Source organism: Stenella coeruleoalba (genome assembly GCF_951394435.1).
Source record: "Stenella coeruleoalba genome assembly, chromosome: 1".
NCBI lineage: Eukaryota > Metazoa > Chordata > Mammalia > Artiodactyla > Delphinidae > Stenella > Stenella coeruleoalba.
In genome coordinates this window covers 39,830,615-39,851,627 of record NC_137169.1, presented here as the reverse complement: position 1 = coordinate 39,851,627, position 21,013 = coordinate 39,830,615, and the positions used below count along the sequence as shown (strand labels likewise).

At 48.3% G+C, this 21,013-nt stretch overlaps 1 protein-coding gene across 2 annotated transcripts in view; it reads left to right on the top strand.

Moving 5' to 3' along the window:
- The window catches only part of LOC307188045 (BEN domain-containing protein 5), a gene marked incomplete at its 3' end in the record, with an annotated part of 1,401,459 nt that overhangs the window by 1,248,725 nt on the left and 131,721 nt on the right, over positions 1-21,013 (top strand). For both annotated transcript variants that reach the window (XM_079924747.1, XM_079924746.1), the window contains exons 7-8: positions 2,668-2,757; positions 13,534-13,648. In XM_079924747.1, the coding sequence (XP_079780873.1) occupies positions 2,668-2,757; positions 13,534-13,648 (205 nt within the window). The remainder of the gene's footprint in view (positions 1-2,667; positions 2,758-13,533; positions 13,649-21,013) is intronic.

Sequence of the window (21,013 nt, the reverse complement as noted above, 5' to 3'; positions counted from 1 at the left end):
ATGAAGATAGCCTTCACCGAGACCTTGGTAATGTCATTTTTCATTTCTACGCTGCTGGGATAGATGGGGTCAGTGTTAGTGTGTTTTAAAAGGGCTTGGTGACATTTTGTTTTTTGTATCTTAAGTGAAAAAGCAATATACATACTAAGACATAGCTCAACTCCCACCAGCAATAAGGGATGAAACCAAACTCCCTTGTGTACATTGTAGATGGAAACGCAGTAGATGTAGAATCTGATACTGCTCTTGGTGGATCCGGGAGGAGACAGACAGGGGAGTGAATGGGGCACTGGGCTGGGACTCTGCCACTGCTACTGCATGACCTTGGACATGTCCCCTCCTTCTGTGAGCCTCAGTTCCCTCACCTGTAAGATGGAGTTGATACTGTCCACCTCAAAGAGGCATGATGAAGATTAAATAAGATAGTGTGTGTCTAAATTTCTTTATAAACCAGGATCTGTATGAGTATGTTTTACTTATTAATTGAATAGCCAGTTCCTGACCACCTTTCCATACAGAGTCCTGGGAAAATCATTAAACATACACCATGAGAGTCACAGTTTCTCCCTTGAGGAGCTTGTATTCAGTCCAGGAGATGTTCAGGTATCTAACTTCTCTTTTAAACCATAAACTTGTTAAGAGCAGGTGAGCCTTCTCTCTCTCCCATTGCTCCTAAAGGCGCTTAGCATAGAACCGAGAACAGAGTGAGTTCTCAAGTATGCATTTTGGCTTCATTATATGTTTTGCTGTCTTACAGGGACCTAATATTAGGGAAGCAGTGACCTCAAAACTGGTCACCCAATAGACCAGGCAAGTCCTAAGCTTTCAGATTCAGGTATAATAGGGTTAATTTTTTTTTTTTTTAATTTTAGTCTCTGACTTGGGGCATCAATTGTTGGGATCATGAATCACATTCTCAAATAACCTGTCCTAGCATTTCAGAAGCAGAAAGCCAGTTTAAGATCTCTGCCTCCCCTCTCCATCCAGATTGTCCACTAATGTAGATGGGATCCTTTAATCGAACGCCTCTCAGTGTTCATGTCTGAATTTCCTTCAGGTCATTGTTCTGTTCTGTGTCAATCAGTCCTTCTTCTGCCCATGGCTAAGCACCCTCTTCCTGCCCCTCCTTTCTAGGAATGTCACTCTTGGTTACTGCTTTTGTCTAATAATATATTTGCACGATGCTAAACTTTATGATACAAATGAGACTTCCGTAGAGGCAGCAAAAGCATGGGCTTTGACTTTGGCCCATAATTTTCTACTTCTTTGTATGTCTAATACCTTTTACTGGATGATGAATATTGTGAATTATACATTGTTGAATATCTGGATTTTGTTGTCTTCCTTTAAAGACAGTTGGACTTTATATAGCAGGCAGTCAATTTTGTTGTTGTTGCTGTTGCTGTTCAGCTTGATCCATCTGAGATTTATTTTAAATTTTTGTTAGAGTGAGTCTTGGGTGGTTTAGCCTCACCACTAAGGCATGGCCCTTCTGGATTCTCTACCAAATGCCCTGAATGATCAATGCGGACTTCCACTTGGGAGGTGGGAGTTCAAATGATTCCTAGCCCTATGTGAGCCCTGAGAATGTGCAGTTCACAGCTCCCTGGTCGTTTTTTCATGACATCATGGAGATTCACCCTGTTATATGCATATCTTGGGACCCAGCAAAGACTCATGAGGACCCCTTTATGGATTCCTGGAACTCTTTTTCTACAGAGCTCCCTCTTCTCTGAAATACACAGAGTTTCCCCACAACCACCACCTGGTTCAGACTCCCTGAACTTCAATCTCAGTGAGATTTCCATGCTCTGTTGAGGATACCTCTCTCTGCTCTTTGGTCTGGGGTGGCCTCCAGGCAAAAAACCAGGGCAGTCATGGGGCATGCCTCATTAGTTTTCCTTTTCTCATGAGTTAGTCTTGCTCATGAGTTAGTCTTGTTCAATGTCTGAAAAGAGTTGTTTTGTATATTTTGTCCAATCTTCTAGTTGCTTAAGGTGAGAGAGAAATCTGGTCCCTCTTACTTCATCAAGGCCAAACAGAACTTGGATTCTAATCTCAGCTCTACCCTATGTAGCTCTGTAGGTAGAACTTGAACAAGTTATATAACCTCTCTGAGCCCCAGTTTCTGTCTCAGTAAAAGAAGTATTAACTGTCATGTTTCTGTAAGGATTATAAATAATGTGTATAATGTGCCGGACACAAAAGGTGCTATTTAAATGACAGCTGCTACTATTACTAATATAAATAGCTACCTATTTTACTCCATCAGTTACTAAATTTTTACTGCATACTAGGCAATATGTAAGCTTGTTAAATTATGACAGCAACCCTATGAAGAAACTATCCACATTTATAGATTAACACATTGAAACTCAAAAAGGACACATAACTTGCCTACTTTCATGGTCAGTGGATCTGGGATTTGACATTGCTCTTATGACTTCTTCAGATGATTGTAACATTAATATGATCAATTGCGCAGAAGAACAGAAATGTAGTTATTTAATATTGGGTGACGAGGGACATAATACAATTAGTGGTTTTAACCCAATGATTTAAGAGATAAATGTAAAGCACCCTTTCCCTGCCCCTCCCACACACATACATAACAACTCCCCATCTCAGCTGTCCTCCTTAGTAACCTACTTCCATTTTATCTTACAGACAACCTTTGGGAGGGGGCAGAGCAAAAGGTGGTATTCATCACAGGACGAATCCACCCAGGGGAAACACCCTCTTCATTTGTGTGTCAAGGTAAGTTGCAAGATCTCATGGGCATCCCGTGTCTCCCCCGCACATCCATCTGGGGCACTGTGATGGCCTCTGGGACAGTATGGTCACATGCAGGGTCCTTATCTTGGATGAGAATTTACTTCACTTCTCAAGAGGCTACACCTGATCTCCATTAGCATTTGTTTCACTAAATGTTCATCGACTACACGTATGCATGGAAGAATGGATGAATGAATGGATGGATGGGTGGATAGACAGATGAATAGGTAGAGTTCTCCTGTATGTGCTAGATTGAGGATGGGAGTCATAGAGTCGTCTGCACTTCCTAGCTTTGTTTTACATGTCTCCAGTGGTTTACAAAAAAATAAATCTGGTCTCCTTCCACCCATCATCACCACCACCACCACCAACAATAAAAATTCTGGTCCCAGGTCAAATCATATATTGGCAGAAGTGTGGTGGGCTGGGGAAGTAAGAATTGAAAGTTATCTGTTCGTTCAGTCAATAATTCACTTAACAAACAGCTTTTGAAATACTGTACCAACCATGAGAAGGAATGCATGCTTCATATCAGACAACCAGAGGTAAATAAGAGGTAATTTCTCTTCTCAAATGTATCTGTTTGTAATTGAATTTTTATTTATTATTAAGTAGTTAATCCATATAAAATATATAGTCAGCAGTATATATACATGCATGTATATATATACACATATATATTCAATTAGTCAGCAATATAAATATATTCAATAGTGTATAAATAATAATTTAATGAATGCCCAAGTTCCCACCAGCTTAAGAAGCTGAATATTATCTATTCCTTTTAAATCCTCTGTCTTTCCTTCCCCCTCATACAAATAACCATCAGCTTGAATTTTGTATTTGTCCTTCTTAATAGTTTTACTACACATGTAAGCATTCCTGAACAATGTATGTTTTAGTTTTGCATGTTTTTGAACTTTATAAAAATGGTATCATTCTGTATGTGTTGGAACTTGAATAGCTGTCATTCAATTGTTTTCATCATGTATTCTATTCCATGTCTGTCTGTACCTCAACTTACCTATCCGTTCTCCTGAAGATGGACCATTAGGTTGTGTACAGTGTATTTTCTTACAGACAATGCTGATACAAATGTGTCCTATTTGTATCCCACAAATGTGATACATAGGTGTCGCCTTGTGGGCCTTGTGCACGTGTGCAGATACTTTTCTAGGGTGTATAACTGTGGAATGCAATTGCTCTGCAAGTGGCTCGGCCACTTCCCAGCAGTTCGGTTTCCTCAAATGTAAAATAAATTATTATATCAATATGTATCTGGGAAGGTTGTTATGAAACTGGCATGAGATGAATGTAAATAAACACCCAGTCCTGTGTCTGGCATACAGCAGGCCCTCAACAGATGTCACCCCCTTCCCCATGGGATCTGAGAAGATGAAGCAGGTAATCTGCTTTGTAAACTCTAAGGCACTCTGCAAACACATATGGGCCTTATTTTCCCCGTTCGTCTCCTTACAAGGCTGTGGTTAGGCACCACTTCCTCCCTCTTGGTTTCAGACACGGAGCCTGAGCTTCAGGGAGAGGAAGTGATTGCCCAAAGACAAGCAGCTCTTCAGAGGCATGGCTGGGGGGTCTCAACTCCCCGCTCCGGCCACCTTAGCTGCCTCCTTGGCATTCTCACTTCCAGCCTCCTTCTTCCCCGCACTGTCCTTGCAGTAACCTCTCGCAGGGCCCTCCTGCTTGGACCAACTTCTTTACTGGCAGCCATCTGTCAGTTACTAAACTTGGCAGCAGCCTGTTCCCCAGCTGATCAGATGCAACTCTTTTGTCCTTATTTGTGAAAAGACAGTAGCCTTACCATCAATACTTCATCCCTGGGAGCCCACACTTCCGTGCCCACCCCGTCTGTGGGCAGCAGACAGAGGGTAGGGTCACTATCCCATTTTACAGAGGAGGCCCGAGGCACAGAGAAGTCGAGAAGCTCCCAGGTGCTCCCTCTGTTGACCCTGGATGGTGCTGAGTTTATCGATAGACTCAGTGCTGTCTATCACTGAGGCTTTCAGTCAATGTTCGCTCCTTGACAGAGGCTTTAATGCCTTCCCACTACCTTCTCAGGATCAACTCCCAACTCCTTGGCATGACACTCACAATTCTCCATGGTGTGGCCCTTGCCAGGGGGCCTTGGCCTCATTATATTCCAGCTCCACACAACTTAATCCCTGGACAGTCTTCTCCCCACCACTGGGCCTTTGCACCTGCTGCCCCTCTGCCTGGGAGGTTTCGTGCCCACTCCCTTCAGCCCGCTGCTTTGTGCCCGCCTTGTGGGTTACCCAGTGGTCATCTTTCTGGCCCTGATCTGTTATGCATTTGATTTATATTCGTCGCTCTCCCTTTAAACCTAGCTGTTTGAGACCCAGGGCTGGATCTCAGAGTGTCATTTTCCACATCTGTAAAATGCGCATTGTCTTGTTCATTTCATGGGGCTGTTGTGAGGAACAAACGCTGTCTTGGCTCTCGGATGCTAAATCTGAGTCCAGAAAGAGGAACCTCCAGTTCACAGAACCAGTAAAGAGAGGAGGGGGCTTTGCGGCTGGGTCTGCCAAGCCTGTGCATGCTCTTTTGCTGGAGGAGTGAGGGGGCCTAGAAGGACTAGAGGGCCAAGCTTCCTGCCTGGAAGAGCAGAGTGTCCTGGCCACCCCACAACAACCAGTACATTTGACATGTGAGACTGGGAGGCTCAGGGGAGAGAGGTGGCTGACCCAGGATCACACAGCTAATTCATGGCGGATGTGACGCCGGGACCCATCTCCCCAGACCTGGTCTTCCTCTGTCCCTATCTCTGTAACTGCCACTTAAGACACACAATTCACCCTTCCTGAGGCAGCTCAAGACAGGCAGGATTCCCCCACTTCGCCAATGAGGAACTGAGGCATGGTCTTCCCCAAGGGCCTCCCAGCCCCCTGGCGACAGCCCAGACCACGGCCCCGTGGGGCTCAGCTAGGGCTTTCTTCCCTAGACCCAGCCCTCAGCTGGATTCCCCTCCCCAGCCCACCTTGTTCTGGGGAGGGCAGGGGGGTGGGTCTAAGGCCTGGAAGATTGATTGCCGAGGTACCTTTGGTTCTGTTAACTCTGTTTCCCCATTAACTGGCTCAGTGACCTTGAGTGGAGGACAAACATTTGGGGCCTGGTCATCCCCATCTGGCTGGGACCTCGGTTCTCACGGCCGAGCTGCTGATGCACCTGCTGCTGGGAGTAGAGTGAAGTCCTGTCGTGGCAGGGCTCTGGCGGGGGTGGCATTCGGCGGTGGGGGGGGGGGGGGGGGCTGTGACTTCCTCAAGGCTCTGCATGTTGGGGAGACGGCTGGTTGTCAGTCACCCTCTACTGCCCCCAACCCCGCTCCTGGCCTCTGGAGGCCAAACTGTCCTTGTTTTCCAACTACGGTGTGGGAGATCAAGGTCACTCCCACGTGGCTCTGTAGCAGAGTGTGTGTGAGCTGTTGTCTCTGGGGCTACACCACCTGGATTTGAAGCCCGGCTCCCCCACTTGGTACAGGATGACCTTGGGGATGTCCTGTAACCTCTCCTTGCCTCAGTCCCCTTATCTCAAAAGGAGAATAATAATAGAGATCCTGCCTCATAGGGTTGTTGTGGAGATTAAATGAGTTAATAACCATAAAATACTTAAGATGGTACTTGGAATGCAGTAAGCACTGAAGAAGTGTTATTCGCAGGGGAGGAAGTAGCGTTCATGGAGCATCCGCAGGTGCCCAGGATGGTTCCTCTTATCCTTACTGGGAACCCAAACCCAGGCATGTGACTCCTGTACCACGTGCCCTGCCTTCCTGGCCTCCTTCCCAAGAGAGCCGTTAGCTAAACCCTCCTCGTTTACCCACGTGGGAGACCACGGAGCACGTCAGAAGTTCGGCCGGGACTGCACGTCAGATCTCCGACCTCCGGTTGAGTGAATATTCTTGCGCTGACGCTTTCTGGAGTTGTTGGTGCATGGCTCACTGAAAAGTCCCACCTGCAGAGCGCCTGCCCCTTCAGACCGTTCATAAATGAATCGGTTAAGCCCATGCATATGCCACACGACCGTGGAAGGTGTGCCACCCTCAGGAGACAGCAGGGACGTGTGCATCACTGAGGCTTTAGACTTGAGCAGCCCTGAGTCGGAATCCTACCACTTCACCTCCGCTCTGGGGACCCTCGCTCGGCAAGTCCTCAACTCTCGCAGCCTGTTTCTCTGCCTATAAAATGCGGCAGCAACGTGGTCCTCCAGGAGCTGCTGTGAGGATTCAGGGAGCCCTGCTCAACGTGCCAAGGGGCCCACCAGGCCCTCCCTCTGGGAGCTCACTCTTCCGGGGTGTCCTGTGCAGGCAGGGAGAGGAGGGGGGGAATACACACACACACACTCACAACCACCAGGACACCAGGACCCAGCGCAACCTAGCATTTCCCACAGTGAGGTGGTGACCGATGCCCCTTTCTCCCTCCCCTCCCCAACTCTGTTTTCCTCTCTCCCTCACCTGTTCTCCATCTTCCCCTTCCCCCTCTCTCCCATACAGCCTCACAGATGCCTGAAACCGGATCCCTAAGGGGTTGTCACGGGGCCTTTTGCTTCCCCAAACTTGTCCTTTCATTTGTGAAATGGGCAGAGTTGGGGATAAGAGGGTAAGAACTTAGATTCTGTGAACTTCAGTCTCTTCAGGGCGAGACTGCCTGTGATTCCATAATTCGGGGCCCTTGGGCTCAGCTGAGGGCAGACAGGGGCCTGGTACACGGTCAGGGTGGGGTCTAGAGTGGCTCCTGCCACGTGACCCACATTCTGAGCCCAGCAGAGACCCCAGCCGACTGTCTTGCTTCAAGCCTGGGCTCTTCCCATTGCACTGTATTCTGCCTATTAGCCGGAAACAGCAACAGTAAACCTTATACAGAACTCTCTAGAGAAAAATCATGTGAGCATATATGCAAATCATCCTGCACATCACATGCAAATAGACTCCTGGCTCTTTCCATCTTGGCTTTGTGGAAAGGGCACCACTCTGAAGCCAGTAGAACTGGACCTGAATCCCAGCCAGGCCCCTGTGAGACACTCAGCAAGTGTCTCACCCTCACTTTGTTTCCCTGTCTGCAAAACAGAGCCAGTGTAATTACAGGTCAACCCATCACTGGTCCATATTTTATTCATTCCTTTCTCATATATCTATTGAGGACTTTCCAGGCCCCAGTGCTGAGCTAGGCACTGACAAAATCATCGTAAAAATGTAGAGCTGTCCTTGCCCTCCTGGAGCTCGCAGGCTGGAGAGAAAACAGATTTGCACAGCGGATGCAAGCCTCAATCCCCCAAACTCAGAGGTACTGGAAATATGACTTTCCTTACTTTTCTAAAACTGAACTCAGTTTCCATTTTGAGGCACCATTCTGCCAGGGGCCAGAAACTTAATCTCAGTCATTTTGGTGTCACCTTTCCCCAAGATTGTGTGATTTAAGCCAAGATTATTGATGCTCCTGGGGGTGGTAGACAAATAGTCTTGTCATCAGTGTCATCATCTATCCACACGGCTTCCCCTCCATCAGCGGCTTCCCCGTGACTCTCTGGGCTTTGGTCACTGCAGAGCCCCTGCAGGTCACCACCATGTCAGACCCTGCCTCCTGACTGCAGGCCTCTTTTATGTTTGCTGGCACTTTGCTAGGTCTGTGCCCCTATTGCCACCTTGTCACCCTTCGGGACATCTGTCCATTATTATAACTTCCCTCCAAACCACATTCCATGCTGTAGCCAGGGGAAACTCTCCAAAGCCTAGATCTGACCCTAACCTTGCAATGGCTCTCCTGTGCCCTTTATATTCTTCAGCAGGACTAACAAGTCCCCACTTACCTCTCCCGCTTCTCTCTCAACATCCTCCCACCCTCACACCTTCAACCAAACCAAATAAGAGCAATGAGTAAACAACAGACTTCCTATGTGCCAGACACTTTGCTAACATTAACTCACTGAGATCCTCACAATAACTCACATGGTAGTTATTATTATTATTTTCTTCGTAACTGAAGAGGAAACTGAGGAACCAAGAGCTTAAGACCACACAGCTAGTCCAGTTTCAGAGTCTGTGCCTTTCTTTCTTTCTTTCTTCAGCTAGTCCAGTTTCAGAGTCTGTGCCTTTCTTTCTTTCTTTCTTCAGCTAGTCCAGTTTCAGAGTCTGTGCCTTTCTTTCTTTCTTTCTTCCTTCCTTCCTTCCTTCCTTCCTTCCTTCCTTCCTTCCTTCCTTCCTTCCTTCCTTTCTTTTTGGCTGCGTTAGGTCTTCGTTGCTGCGCACAGGTTTTCTCTAGCTGCGGCAAGCGGAGGCTACCCTTTGTTGCAGTACGCGGGCTTTTCTTTGCGGCGTGCAGTCTTCTCATTGCGGTGGCTTCTCTTGTTGCAGAGCATGGGCTGTAGGCATGTGGGCTTAGTAGTTGTGGTGCACGGGCTTAGTTGCTCCGCGTCATGTGGGATCTTCCCGGACAAGGGACCGAACCCGTGTCCCCTGCACTGGCAGGCAGATTCTTAACCACTGCACCACCGGGGAAGTCCCTCAGAGTCTGTGCCTTTAATTACAAAGCTATGCCCCCTGGAATTGAAGAGCTCTAGCAAACAGGCTGTCTTCTTTCTCACCTCCCAGCCTTTGTGTAAGACCCTCCCTCCCTGGGACACTGTCCCCTGGCACCCCTTTCATCTGGCTCACTCTACTCACCCTTTAAGTTGCCATGGCCTCTTCCTGACTCCCAGGCTGGGTCAGGAGTCCCCTGAGTTCCCAGAGCTCCCTGTGCTGTTCCCACCAGAGCCTTTGCCAGTGGGTACAGTGGGGGCTGCTTTCTCTCCATGCACCCTTTGAGCAGGAACCTCTCACGCATCTTGGAATGCCGAGCTCATGGCAGGGACCTGGCCCTGCGAATGTTTGTGCAATGAGTGATTATCAGCACAACTAACCCTCTACAGTAAGTCCCCTACATATGAATGAGTTCCATTCTGAGAGTACATTCGTAAGTCCAATTTGTTCATAAGTCCAACAAAATTAGCCTAGGTACCCAACTGGCACAATTGGGTACAATTGGCCATAGAGTACTGTACTATAATAGGTTTATAATACTTTTCACACAAATAATACATAACAAACAAATGCAAAAAATAAAGAAAACATTTTTAATCTTACAGTACAGTACCTTGAAAAGTACAGTAGTGCAGCACAACATCTGGCATACAGGGACTGGCACTGAGTGAACAGGCAAGAAGAGTTACTGACTGGAGGAGGGAGAGGAGCTGGGAGATGGTAGAGCTGAAGGATCGTCAGCGATAGGACACGGAGGGCGAGCTGCAATGTCACTCATGCCTGACGCTGATGGCACAGGTTCTGGTTCCTTGCTGGATTCAATTCTATCTACCCTCTTGAAAAAATGATCCAGTGATGTCTGGGTAGTAGCTCTTTTTCTTCTCATCATAGATGACATGGTAGCATTGGATTGCATTCTGAACTGTTGCTGCAACCTTCATGTACCATTCTACGTTCAGGTCCTGTGCCTCAGAAACTAACAGTGCCTCCTCAAATAAAGAAAATCCCCTTGCCATTTCTTGTGTCATGCATCTCTTCAGTTCTTCAGTTACTTCTTCTTCCTCTTGTCTCTCTTTGTCCTTTCTGTGGGCCTCCAGTTCCATCAGGTCTTCATTAGTAAGCTCCTCATGTTACACAGCAAGTTCAATGAAGTCATCCTCTTGCAAATCTAGCCTGAAATAAAGATACTGTACTACCGTACTCTATACAGTACTGTACAGTAGAGTATACAAAAGCATAACTACTTGTAGAGGATGCATGCACATGACAGTGTGCACGTGAACTAACTTATGTGATTGGACATTTGAACGCACGTTCGCATCTTTGAAAGTTCGCAACTTGAAAGTTCGAATGTAGGGGACTTACCGTACTTTGTTAAGGTTGAATGAATTCCTGGGACCAATCTATCAATAGGCATTTATTAGGCACCTTCTGTGTGCCTCGCGCTGAACCAAGTATACTGGGAGAGATAACAGTAATGGATGTTCAGTTGTGGTTTGCCTGGCGAGGGTCATCGTGGCCAGGCGAGGTTGGCAGGGCAGTGAGGTCTGCCGCCCAGCTTTCACTTCAGATCCTCTGCCACTTTTCCTTCTTCTCCTCCAGCCTCGCTAGCCTCCAGCCCTGCTTTCTTCCACCTTCCTGATTACATTGGTTCAAAGGAAAGGACCTGCAAACTTGTTTACTTAAGGGACAGAGACTGATTTTAAGGGGGTGGATTATGTCTCCCAGCAGGAGAGAGATGATTCTCCTCACTTAACAGATGAGAATTCTGCTACTCTGGGGGAGAGGAATGAAGTAGATGGAATCATAGGCTGTTGGTGTGGGTTGCATCCTTGGGAACCCCTGGATTCTTTCTTCTAAATTTATCAATGAACCAAAACTAGAACCCCAGTTCTCTAACTGCTGGTTTGTTGGCTTCTCCAATTGAGTATCCTTGTCCCCAAATCCCATAGTCAGTCAACTTCACAGACAAGGACTCCTGGTTCTAAACTGCATTCTACTGTTTTACTACTCCACTGCCTTTCAACCTTTGATCTGAGTGAGTTTATGAGAGCACACCACAGTGTTCAGGCGCTGTGTCAGGCAGTCAAAAGGCAGGGGTTCTAACCCTGTCCCACATCAGTCTTCCAGGTTCAGTGTTGTTACCTCTGTATCAAGACGAGGAAACTGGTCAGAGAAAGCTAACAACTGGTGAAGAGTCACAGGCAGGTCCCCAGGTCCACACGCTCTCTGCTTCCTCGGTCCATGCCGTGCTTGGGCCCATAGTGGGGGATGGCATTTCCTCTCCACTCTGACTTTCTCCGACATTCCTCCTCATCCTTCTCTTCACTTACCACCCCCTCCCACACCAAATACAAGTGGAAGATCTCCTCCTAGTTTCCTGATCAATAGGAAAGACTCCTGTTGAACAGTATCTGACCTCAAGCCAAGAAATGAGTCTAAAACCTCTGCTTTCCCTGCCCCATACTCACTCTGGGTGGCTGCAGCCTCCGGTCTGGCTTTGTTTCCTCTCATCCTTTTATTAGCTGCCTCATCGGCAGCCCAATTAACCTGCTCATCTGTGAAGGAGGATGGCTCACAATGAGCTCCTCCGTTTCCAGAAGCCATCCTCTGAGGCAGCACGGCCAGGCCCTGAGCACAGGCTGGCTCCTTGACGGAGGGCTGCCCCAGGAGCCAGGGTCAATTAGTGGACAGATTAAGCAATTACTAGCCCCTAACAAGGGTGCCTGGCATCATTACCCTGCCTGTTTACTGGCAAACTGCAGCTTTCATATGAAGACCAACAAATAAATTAGGGCATCTGGTCGACTGCCGCTTCGGCGGCGAAGTAAATGATGTCCAACTGGCTCTCGGCTGCCCGTGGATTCTCAGCCCCGGCCTAATGAAAAGCCCAAGATGTCCCTCACTGGCCATGGCAGCTCTGAATGTGCCTCTGAGCGACTTCTCATTCCAAGGGCTAAGTGCCTGCCGCTGGGCCTGTGGCTCGTTCTTAGTTACCCCGCTGCTTCCTCCTGTCTGGCTGTCAAAACCTACTTCTCTTTCAGGGCCCAGCTCAAAAGCTTCTTTCTCCTTGATGCCTTTCCTGCTCTCTCCAGCAGGAGAGGAGTTCTCCTTCTGTACTTTGGGAGGGTTTTGGACTCTCCTGTCTCTTCCCAGCATTACAGGAATTTCATGGAATGCCAGAGCTCCATTTAGCCTACTTTTCTCGGGTCTCTGATGAATAAGTAGAAATGTGGAGAAAAGGAGGGACAAGGCAAGGACTCAGTTCTTGTTTTCTCACCCGCTCTCCTGTAGATATATGTGGGCCATCGCCAGGATATCAACGACAGCAGTGACAGAGTCAGGTTTGCCCTTCAGGACAATCCCTCTGGCTATAGTGATGAGGGCTCATTCTAGAGGTGGCTGCTGTCACCTAAGTCAGATGTGGTTGTTCTCATCCAGGCCAAGTATGATGGTGGCTTAGAATAGAAGAGAGGCAGAGGGATGGAGATGAGGGGCAGATTTGCTAGCTTCAAGGAAGAGACTTGGAGACCCCCTGAATGTGGGAGGAGGGTCATGGAGAATTCAACTCTTCTAAATCTGGTGACCTGAAGGCGAGGTAGTTGTTGGTGCCAGTGAAAAGCAGAGAGGGCAGCCAGCCCCAGAGTCTGGGAACAGAGGATCCTCAAAGTGGGGAAAGGAGCAGGCTTGGGGGCATTGACAAAACCTCCCTGTCCTCTTGTGACTTCTCCTTTGTGTTTCCTGGTGCACCCATCAGCCGCTTGAGGACTGAGACCCCTAAGGTCCCTGACTCCATCGTCATCCAATCTGATGGCAGCCTTTAGCCAACAGCGCGTCCATTAGGGAGCAGCTCTAAAGTTATTGTTTAGAGTTATCCTGCCTCTCCCCCATCTCTGTCTGTCAAGACGCAGGGGCCCCTCCAAGGCACAGCTCATATGCTGTCTTTTCCTGGAGGCCCACCCTGTGCTCTTTAGCAAGACATGCTCTCCCCCAGCCCATGAACTTCAATATTACATCATAAACTGTCTCTTGGAAACAGAGATACTATTTGTAAAATTCACTGGGCAACACCTAGTCCACAGCCGTACATTCACAGTGGCTAACAACATAGGCCCAAATCACCTGTTGAGCTGTGTTTTTCCAGCCGAGGGAAATGTGCTCCTCCTTCCTGAAACACTTTGAGGTTAACCCAGGTGCTTCTCTTTCTCCAGGGATCATTGACTTCCTCATAAGCCAGCACCCTATTGCTCGTGCCCTACGGGAACACCTGGTCTTCAAGATTGCACCCATGCTCAACCCTGATGGCGTCTACCTGGGCAATTACAGGTGAGGGACGGGAGAGAATGCTTGGATGGTGGTGTGGAAGCAGGAAGAAAAAGGGGATAGGTTTCTGAGGAAGAATTTTCAGACGTCCCATGAGTTCATTAGAGGAAGTTTCACTCTGGCCCTTGAGAATATGACTAATGGGTCTTGGCTGTTTCGTTCACAGTCACCTGAGGTCACTTGCTGGAGTTTTCTGGGCAGCTTGCCGGACCAGGAATCAGGGGACTTAATATCAGTTTTGGCACCTACTTCCTGCGTAACCTTGGGGAATTCACTTTCCCTCTCTGATGCATTGCAGTTTCTCTTGCATAATTAAGACAATAATTACTTACCTGGCAGGGCACTTGTGAGCATCAAAGGAAAAGGTGGCAATGAACGTGCTTTGCAGAATATCATATGGTGGTGATAAGGGTTACTGTTTTGTTTCCGGGTTTCTTCTTGGAGATTATTAATGAACGAGAGTAGCAACCCAGACCACGTGAACGGCATTTTGATTTGGTGTGGGCATACCGGCTAGCCCCACACTCACTCAGGCACTCACATCTTGAGCTCTTTCTCCTGGCTTAGCACCATAATTTACAGCTGAAAATTCCACTACCCGGGGAACCATCTGCTGAGAGAACATTGAATCCTCTGAGAGTGTTATTACCCTTATTTCACGGTTGAGGCAACAGACTGGCCCAAAGTCATACAACCAGTAAATCATTGACTGTCTAACTTCACTGCCTAAATTATACAGCTTGAGAGTTGATTAGTCCCACAACTCTCAAGGTAACATTCAAACTCCCCGGCTTTGACACAAAGTTCTGTGTGACCTGGTGCCTCACCTCCCACCCTCTGGTCATAGAACTGTTGCTCTGCTCACTCTAAGGGAGGCCTGGTTCCTTACACAGGTCCTGTTGGTGCCTGATACCTTACCTTCATAAAGACCCTCTGTCCAGAACCTCCTGGTCCCTTCCTCATTTCACTAACCCTTCCTCACAGCTCAGCTCATGCCTCTTCTTCTAGAAAACATTCTGCAAACCCCCAAACAGAATTGGTCCTTCCCTTCTCTGAGCTCCCACAGGCCTGGCTACCGAACATGTCTTATCCTATTGCATGGACCCCACTGGTCCTAAAGTCACCGGAGGGAAAGCACTGAGCCTTAATGGTCCTTGTGTCCCCGGTGCCTGTCAGCAGAGATCAGCACATAGTAGATGCTCAAAAAGAATTTGGTGGATATGAGAGAAGGAAAGGGATGACTTTACTGAGGAAGGCGCTGAGGCTCAGGTATGAGATGGGACTTGCCCAAGTTCAGTGGCAGAGCTCAGACCAGAACCCACATTGCCTGACATCCCATCAGGCCCATTTTAAACAGAGCTGGTTTCATGCTTTCGCAGAATGTGACAGTTGGGTCCACAGGGGCTTCCCAGTACCCCTGGGTATGAGTTAGAGAGAACCCATGGGATGCGTGATGCCTTAATTAAAGACAGTTTTGCTTCCTCTCTTAACTGGCTCAAGCGATGGCTCATTAGCCCTGGCAGGTTTTATGGCTGCGGCAGGCCTGGGAGCAGTGCCTTCCCACCTTCGCTGGACAGAATACACTGTTAGTGATAATGTTGGTGGAAGGACCATTTGATTGATGTTAACGTTTATGTTTAATTACAAGAGCGGCCGTGGTCCGAGAGAGGTCAGGACTGTTCACTACACACACTTATTTATGTCATCATCTGCTGTCCCGGGATGACCAGTTGGAAAGAGGTCTGTGACCTTGGCCAAAATGCCTCCCCTCCCTGGGCTTCAGATGGCCAGGGGGCTGGTGCTGGGAAGCTGGCTGCTTCCTACATGCCCTCAAGCTGTCCAAATTTTGTGATTTGGGGATTTCAGGATAAAAGAGCTCCACTCCTCAGAAACGGTTCTGTACCGAAGTTTAAAAGCCCCGCGTTCTCCTAGTGAGAATGTGTGATTCTCGTTATGAGAGTTGAAGAAAATCTCTAACCACAGGCATTAGTCCTGTTGCTAAAATAGCTGAGTAGCAACAAAGAGCCTAGCATGAGCATTCACCATTCAAGTCTGGGAGAATGTAAAAAATAGTGATCAAGACTCCAGATGGATAACTTCAAGGTGCCTTAGAGGTCCTGTAGGCCAGCCCCAGCACGGTGTCCCGTGGTTTGGCTGGGACTTGTCCAGGCATCATGGGGGAAGAAAGATTTGGAGTTCAAGTGAATTTGGGAAACACAGAGTTAAGCAAAATTAAACAAGTTCTTTCACAATAAGACTTTTCAACAGGAATCCCAAGAGGGGAATATAGTGTCCAGTGTTGCCCAGAGGAACCCTTTTCCTAAAGAGCTCGCTACCCCTCCAGCCCATCACCTGCTCCACCACTACCCTGTCCCCAGAGGCTCAGGGTTTCTGAAACCCAATCTGGGAAAGGCCACTACGAGAATTCCGCTTGCCACCCAGCACCGTGTGTCAGGCGTTCACACACTTATTTGATCCTCACAGCAACTCTATGGAGGAGGGTCTCTGAAGCTTTCTCTGCTCGCAGATAATAAAAACCTAGTCCGATTAGCGTGAGTACAGGAGGAAAAGCCAGAGGGAGTCGGGGGGAGGAGCGAAGGACAGAAGGCGGCCAGTGGGAAGGAAGGATGCTTGTCAGAACCTCCGGGCAGCACACAGAACCCCACTCACAGACCGCCTCGCAGCACTGGGGTCAGCCCCACCTCCATCACGTGCTCCCTGACCTTCACTCTCTACACCTCCCCTCAGGACGTGCAGTCTCTCAAGCCTCAGTGACGTTGAATAAATAACCTGCCTTAAGTCGTGTGGCCTGTGAGGAGTGGGCAGGGGTGCAGGCGTGCCCCAGCCGAGCTGTGCTCCTGGGCTGTCCTATACCAGCTGCTGGCATCACACACGCCAGACCCAGTGGAGAGCCGCAGACAGGCCTGTCCTGCAGGCGCCTCTTATCCCCCGACCCCGCTTCCTCTTCCTCCTTCTGCTTCCTCCACATTAAGGAACCATATAATCTAGTCTAGGAAGGAGAGTAAGACTTCCCAGATTTGATCACGCAAAGCTTTTATTTAATAATACAAGTACCGGGCTTCCTTGGCGGCGCAGTGGTTGAGAGTCCGCCTGCCGATGCAGGGGACGCGGGTTCGTGCCCCGGTCCAGGAGGATCCCACATGCCGTGGAGTGACTGGGCCCGTGAGCCATGGCCGCTGAGCCTGCGCGTCCGGAGCCTGTGCTCCGCAACGGGAGAGGCCACAGCAGGGAGAGGCCCGCGTACAGCAAAAAAAAAAAAAATAATAATAATAATACAAGTACCTATTCCATGGTATTTATAGTAGAATAGACAAGGTGCACTCTAGCAGTTAATGGCCGATGATGGCAGCTGTCCCATGAGAGAGAATGCATTTTACGTAAGAGAGCAGCAGTGTTTACTTACTACACTACTGTACGTGCTCCCAGACTCCGGCTTATGGGAGGAGTAGAGAGGGCCAAAGTTACAGCAACCACAGTGCACTCTCCAGGTGCCCTCTAGGACAGTTAGATGGTGTAACGGTAGAAACCATGATACTACGGCATCTAATAAAAACACGGAACGACTATACCCTCGTCTCACGTACTACACTCCAGCAACACTGGCCATTTTTTTCAGTTCAGGCGTGAGGTTTAATGCCACTCACAGAAAGGCCTGCCTAGATTCTCCAAAATAAATTCGGTCTCCCATTACACTCTTTCAGAGCACTCTGTACCGTCCTTTCAGAGCCCTGGCCCCAATTCGTAATCACGTGACTACCTATTTAATGACTGTCTCCACCTCTAGACGATAAACTCCGTGAAGTCAGGACTTCATCCCCAAAGCCTGGCGTGGTGCCCAGCATAGAACTGGCCTTTGATATATATTATCTGAATGAATACATACACACCACAGCAGTGTTTCGCAACTGTGCCATGGCGCGGAGCTCCAGTCCCCAGGAAAGTAGTCATCGCCACACGCCGTCAGCTCCCAACCCTTTAATTTCAGCAACATGGCCTCCTAACCCCAGTTGTTTTGATTTTATGCTGTTGTGATATAAATACTATGATGAGCTGCTGTAGTGATTTAGAGAACTCTGGGTTCAGAGGCACACTTCGTTATTGTATATTACATCCAAAAACCACCTTTCATCATTACCGTGACTCTCTGAGAAAATCAGTTTTTATTGTACCCATTTGAGCAAAAGGGAAACCAAGTCTGCAGAGGTGAAGAGCCCGTTCAAGGTCCTATGGTGTGTCCAGGACTCTCCACACTCCCAGACACTGCCTGTGCCTTACAAGCTGGAGGTGGAAGCAGAGAACTAGCAGTCTAACTTTCCCCGCTCTCCTGAGTCTTCTAGTCTTGGGGCAAGACACTTCTCTCCCCTGGCCTCAGTGTCCCCCTGCCCTGTTGGAAGAGGAAAATGAAGTGAAAGGCACGCTTCGTCATTTAGTAGAAGTACTAGGGAGAGGCTCTGTCAAGAATGGTACAGCGGGGCTTCCCTGGTGGCGCAGTGGTTGAGAGTCCACCTGCCGATGCAGGGGATATGGGATCGTGCCCCGGTCCGGGAGGATCCCACATGCCGCGGAGCTGCTGGGCCCGTGAGCCATGGCTGCTGAGCCTGCACGTCTGGAGCCTGTGCTCCGCACGGGAGAGGCCACAGCAGTGAGAGGCCCGCGTACCACAAAAAAAAAATAATAATAATAATAAAAAAAAAGAATGGTACAGCTATAGCATGGATGAACCTTGGGGACATTATGCTAAGTGTAATAAGCCAGACACAAAAAGACAGATTTTTTATGATTCCACTAATATGAAGTACTTAGAGTAGTCAAAATCATAGAGACAGAAAGTAGAATGGTGATTTCCAGGGGCTGGGTTGAGGAGCGGGGAAGAGAGTTACTGTTCAATGGGTATAGAGTTTCGGTTTTACAAGATGGAGAGAGTTTTGGAGATGGTTGCACAACATTATGAATACTTAATACCACTGAATTGTACACTTAAAAATGATGAAAATGGTAAATTTTATGTTATGTGTATTTTATCACAATAAAAAAATAATGGTATGACTTATCAATGCAATTTGAGCATCTTTGGAGAGTTCTAGGGGTATCTCAGGGCTAGGAGCTTTGAGGGATGAACGCTGTAACTTCAGGTGTCAGAGAGCCGAGAGCTACAAGGCAGTGGTTGGAAGGTCTTTGGGGTCGGGGGTGATGGGCCGAGTCAGGCTATGGCGGCTGGCGATTCTCACCGTGCTGCAGTAGGTGTGGCTGGTCCCACACAGTGCGACTCTTGCTCTCTCTCTCTCTGCCACGTTCTCCTCCCCATCACTTCCTTTACAGAGGAGACAACCTCCATCCCCACCTGTACCCCGCTGCGCCTGTGTGATGTGCGAGGTGCCTTGCATTTGGAAAACAGACTCTTCATCTCCATATGACAATATGAAACTCCGCATCGGGTTTGCATTTCTTAATTAGGTGCTTGTCATTGTGTATTCCATAGAGCCACGTATAAGTAAATAGTCATAGACCTTTGAATAAATTTATTGGTTTTATTTATGTTTTTGGGCATAAAAATCTATAATTACCAGGTACAGCCTCCCTATAACCGGTATTTAATGACAATTACTTTTTGTTACCATAGAAATGAGTCCAAAGTAGTTACCCATAATTTCTCATTTCCCAAACCTCACACACGCTGAATTGCAATATTACCATAGTAATTGCCTATCAGTCATCGTAAAATACGCAGTTACCCAAAGGATAGCAGGATGCTGTGGACTTTCTCATTGTGGGGAAGCCTCAGTGCTTCTTGGGAGTGTGGAGGTGGGGGAGAGGAGTAGACCTCCGTGGGTGGTGTAGAAATGATTCAGCTTTATCGCATGACACTGCAGACCCTGTGGTGGAAACGGATGCTGCTACGACCCGCAGACTCGCAACGCATCATGCCTCTCCGCCCTGGTGAGCCTCACGTAGCAAAGAATGCTCCAGCGCAGTAAATCCAGTTTAACTAAGGTTTGTCGGGGGCCTGCTGAGTGTCGGTCCCTGTGCTACGCCTTAGGGAAGCAGATGGAAATCAGAGGCGGTCCTTGGCAATAAGAAGCCCAGTGTTTGTACTAGAGGCGTGAGTGTGAGGCTGTGGAGGCCGAGGCATAATCAGAGCTAATGTCTAAGTGCCTACTAACCGCACATTATACGTATCATCTCCTCTGACCCTCACAACAGCCCTGAGGTGGAGGTAGTATTATGGCCCCTTTTTAATTAGAAAAGCAAATTGAGGCCCAGAAACACCAAGGAACTTGCCCCACGTCCCCCAGCAGGAAGGTTACGAATCCAGGCAGGCCAACCCTGGCCTGCTACAGATTCATCCCCCTGCTACACTGTATCCTGGAAGCAGGGAGTGCTTCCTTCTGACTGGGGGTGACGAGGGCTGGTTTTTGAAGGGCGGATGGTATATAGGAGTTCACCAGACATAAAAGGAGATAAGGAGAGATTTGCACAGCAAACATCATTAAGTATGGCAGAGGGTGAAACATCAGAGGAAGTATTTCCAACACGCACACATACATGCACACACACAGACACACACACAGATACACACAGATATACACACCACACGAGACACATACACACACTCACCCACAGACATTGGAACTGACCAACCTTGCCCACCTCAACATCCAAACGGGGAAACATTTTTAACTGTCCAAAATAGAATAGAACATAAAATTAGCTGTGTAAAATACATGTCAATATCCTATTTGTTCTTTGACAGCATAAAACTGCATTTTTCATCAACTAGAAATGGAAACAGAGATCCACTGCAAGTTGTCTCACCAGGCGATATCTGCCAGCCCCTTCTCACTGTGCCTCCTTCCCCACCCAGGCCTCGTGTCCCCCCTTGCTGCCTCTCCGTAGCCTCATCAGCCTTGGAGTGGGATGGGAGCTCAAAGACCTTTGTCCAGTGCCCTGCCCAGGGCAGGGAAACCTTAAGAAGTGCTGCACTGCTGACAGCTCTGACTGTTAGGGGGTGTTTATGTCCAGGCTAAACCTGATAGCCCATCACCTCTGCTTTCTACCCCTGAAAGATTAGTCAGGTCCAGTCCATTTTTTACATAGTAGCCCTTCAGCTGTTTGAGGATTGTGTGTCCCCACTCCTCACTCACTCTACCCCTGCCAGCACCTGTTCTCCAGCCTGAACATCCCCAAAGCCTTACAAATTTTCATATGTAATCTGAAATCCATTCCTCTCCCCGTCCCTACAGCTGTGCTCTGAACATACTCCGGATGTTTGTCGTGGTCTGTATTTGCGGCATGGGGTCCAGGATGGGACAGTTATAATGATGAGAATGATGACGGTGATGATGGTGG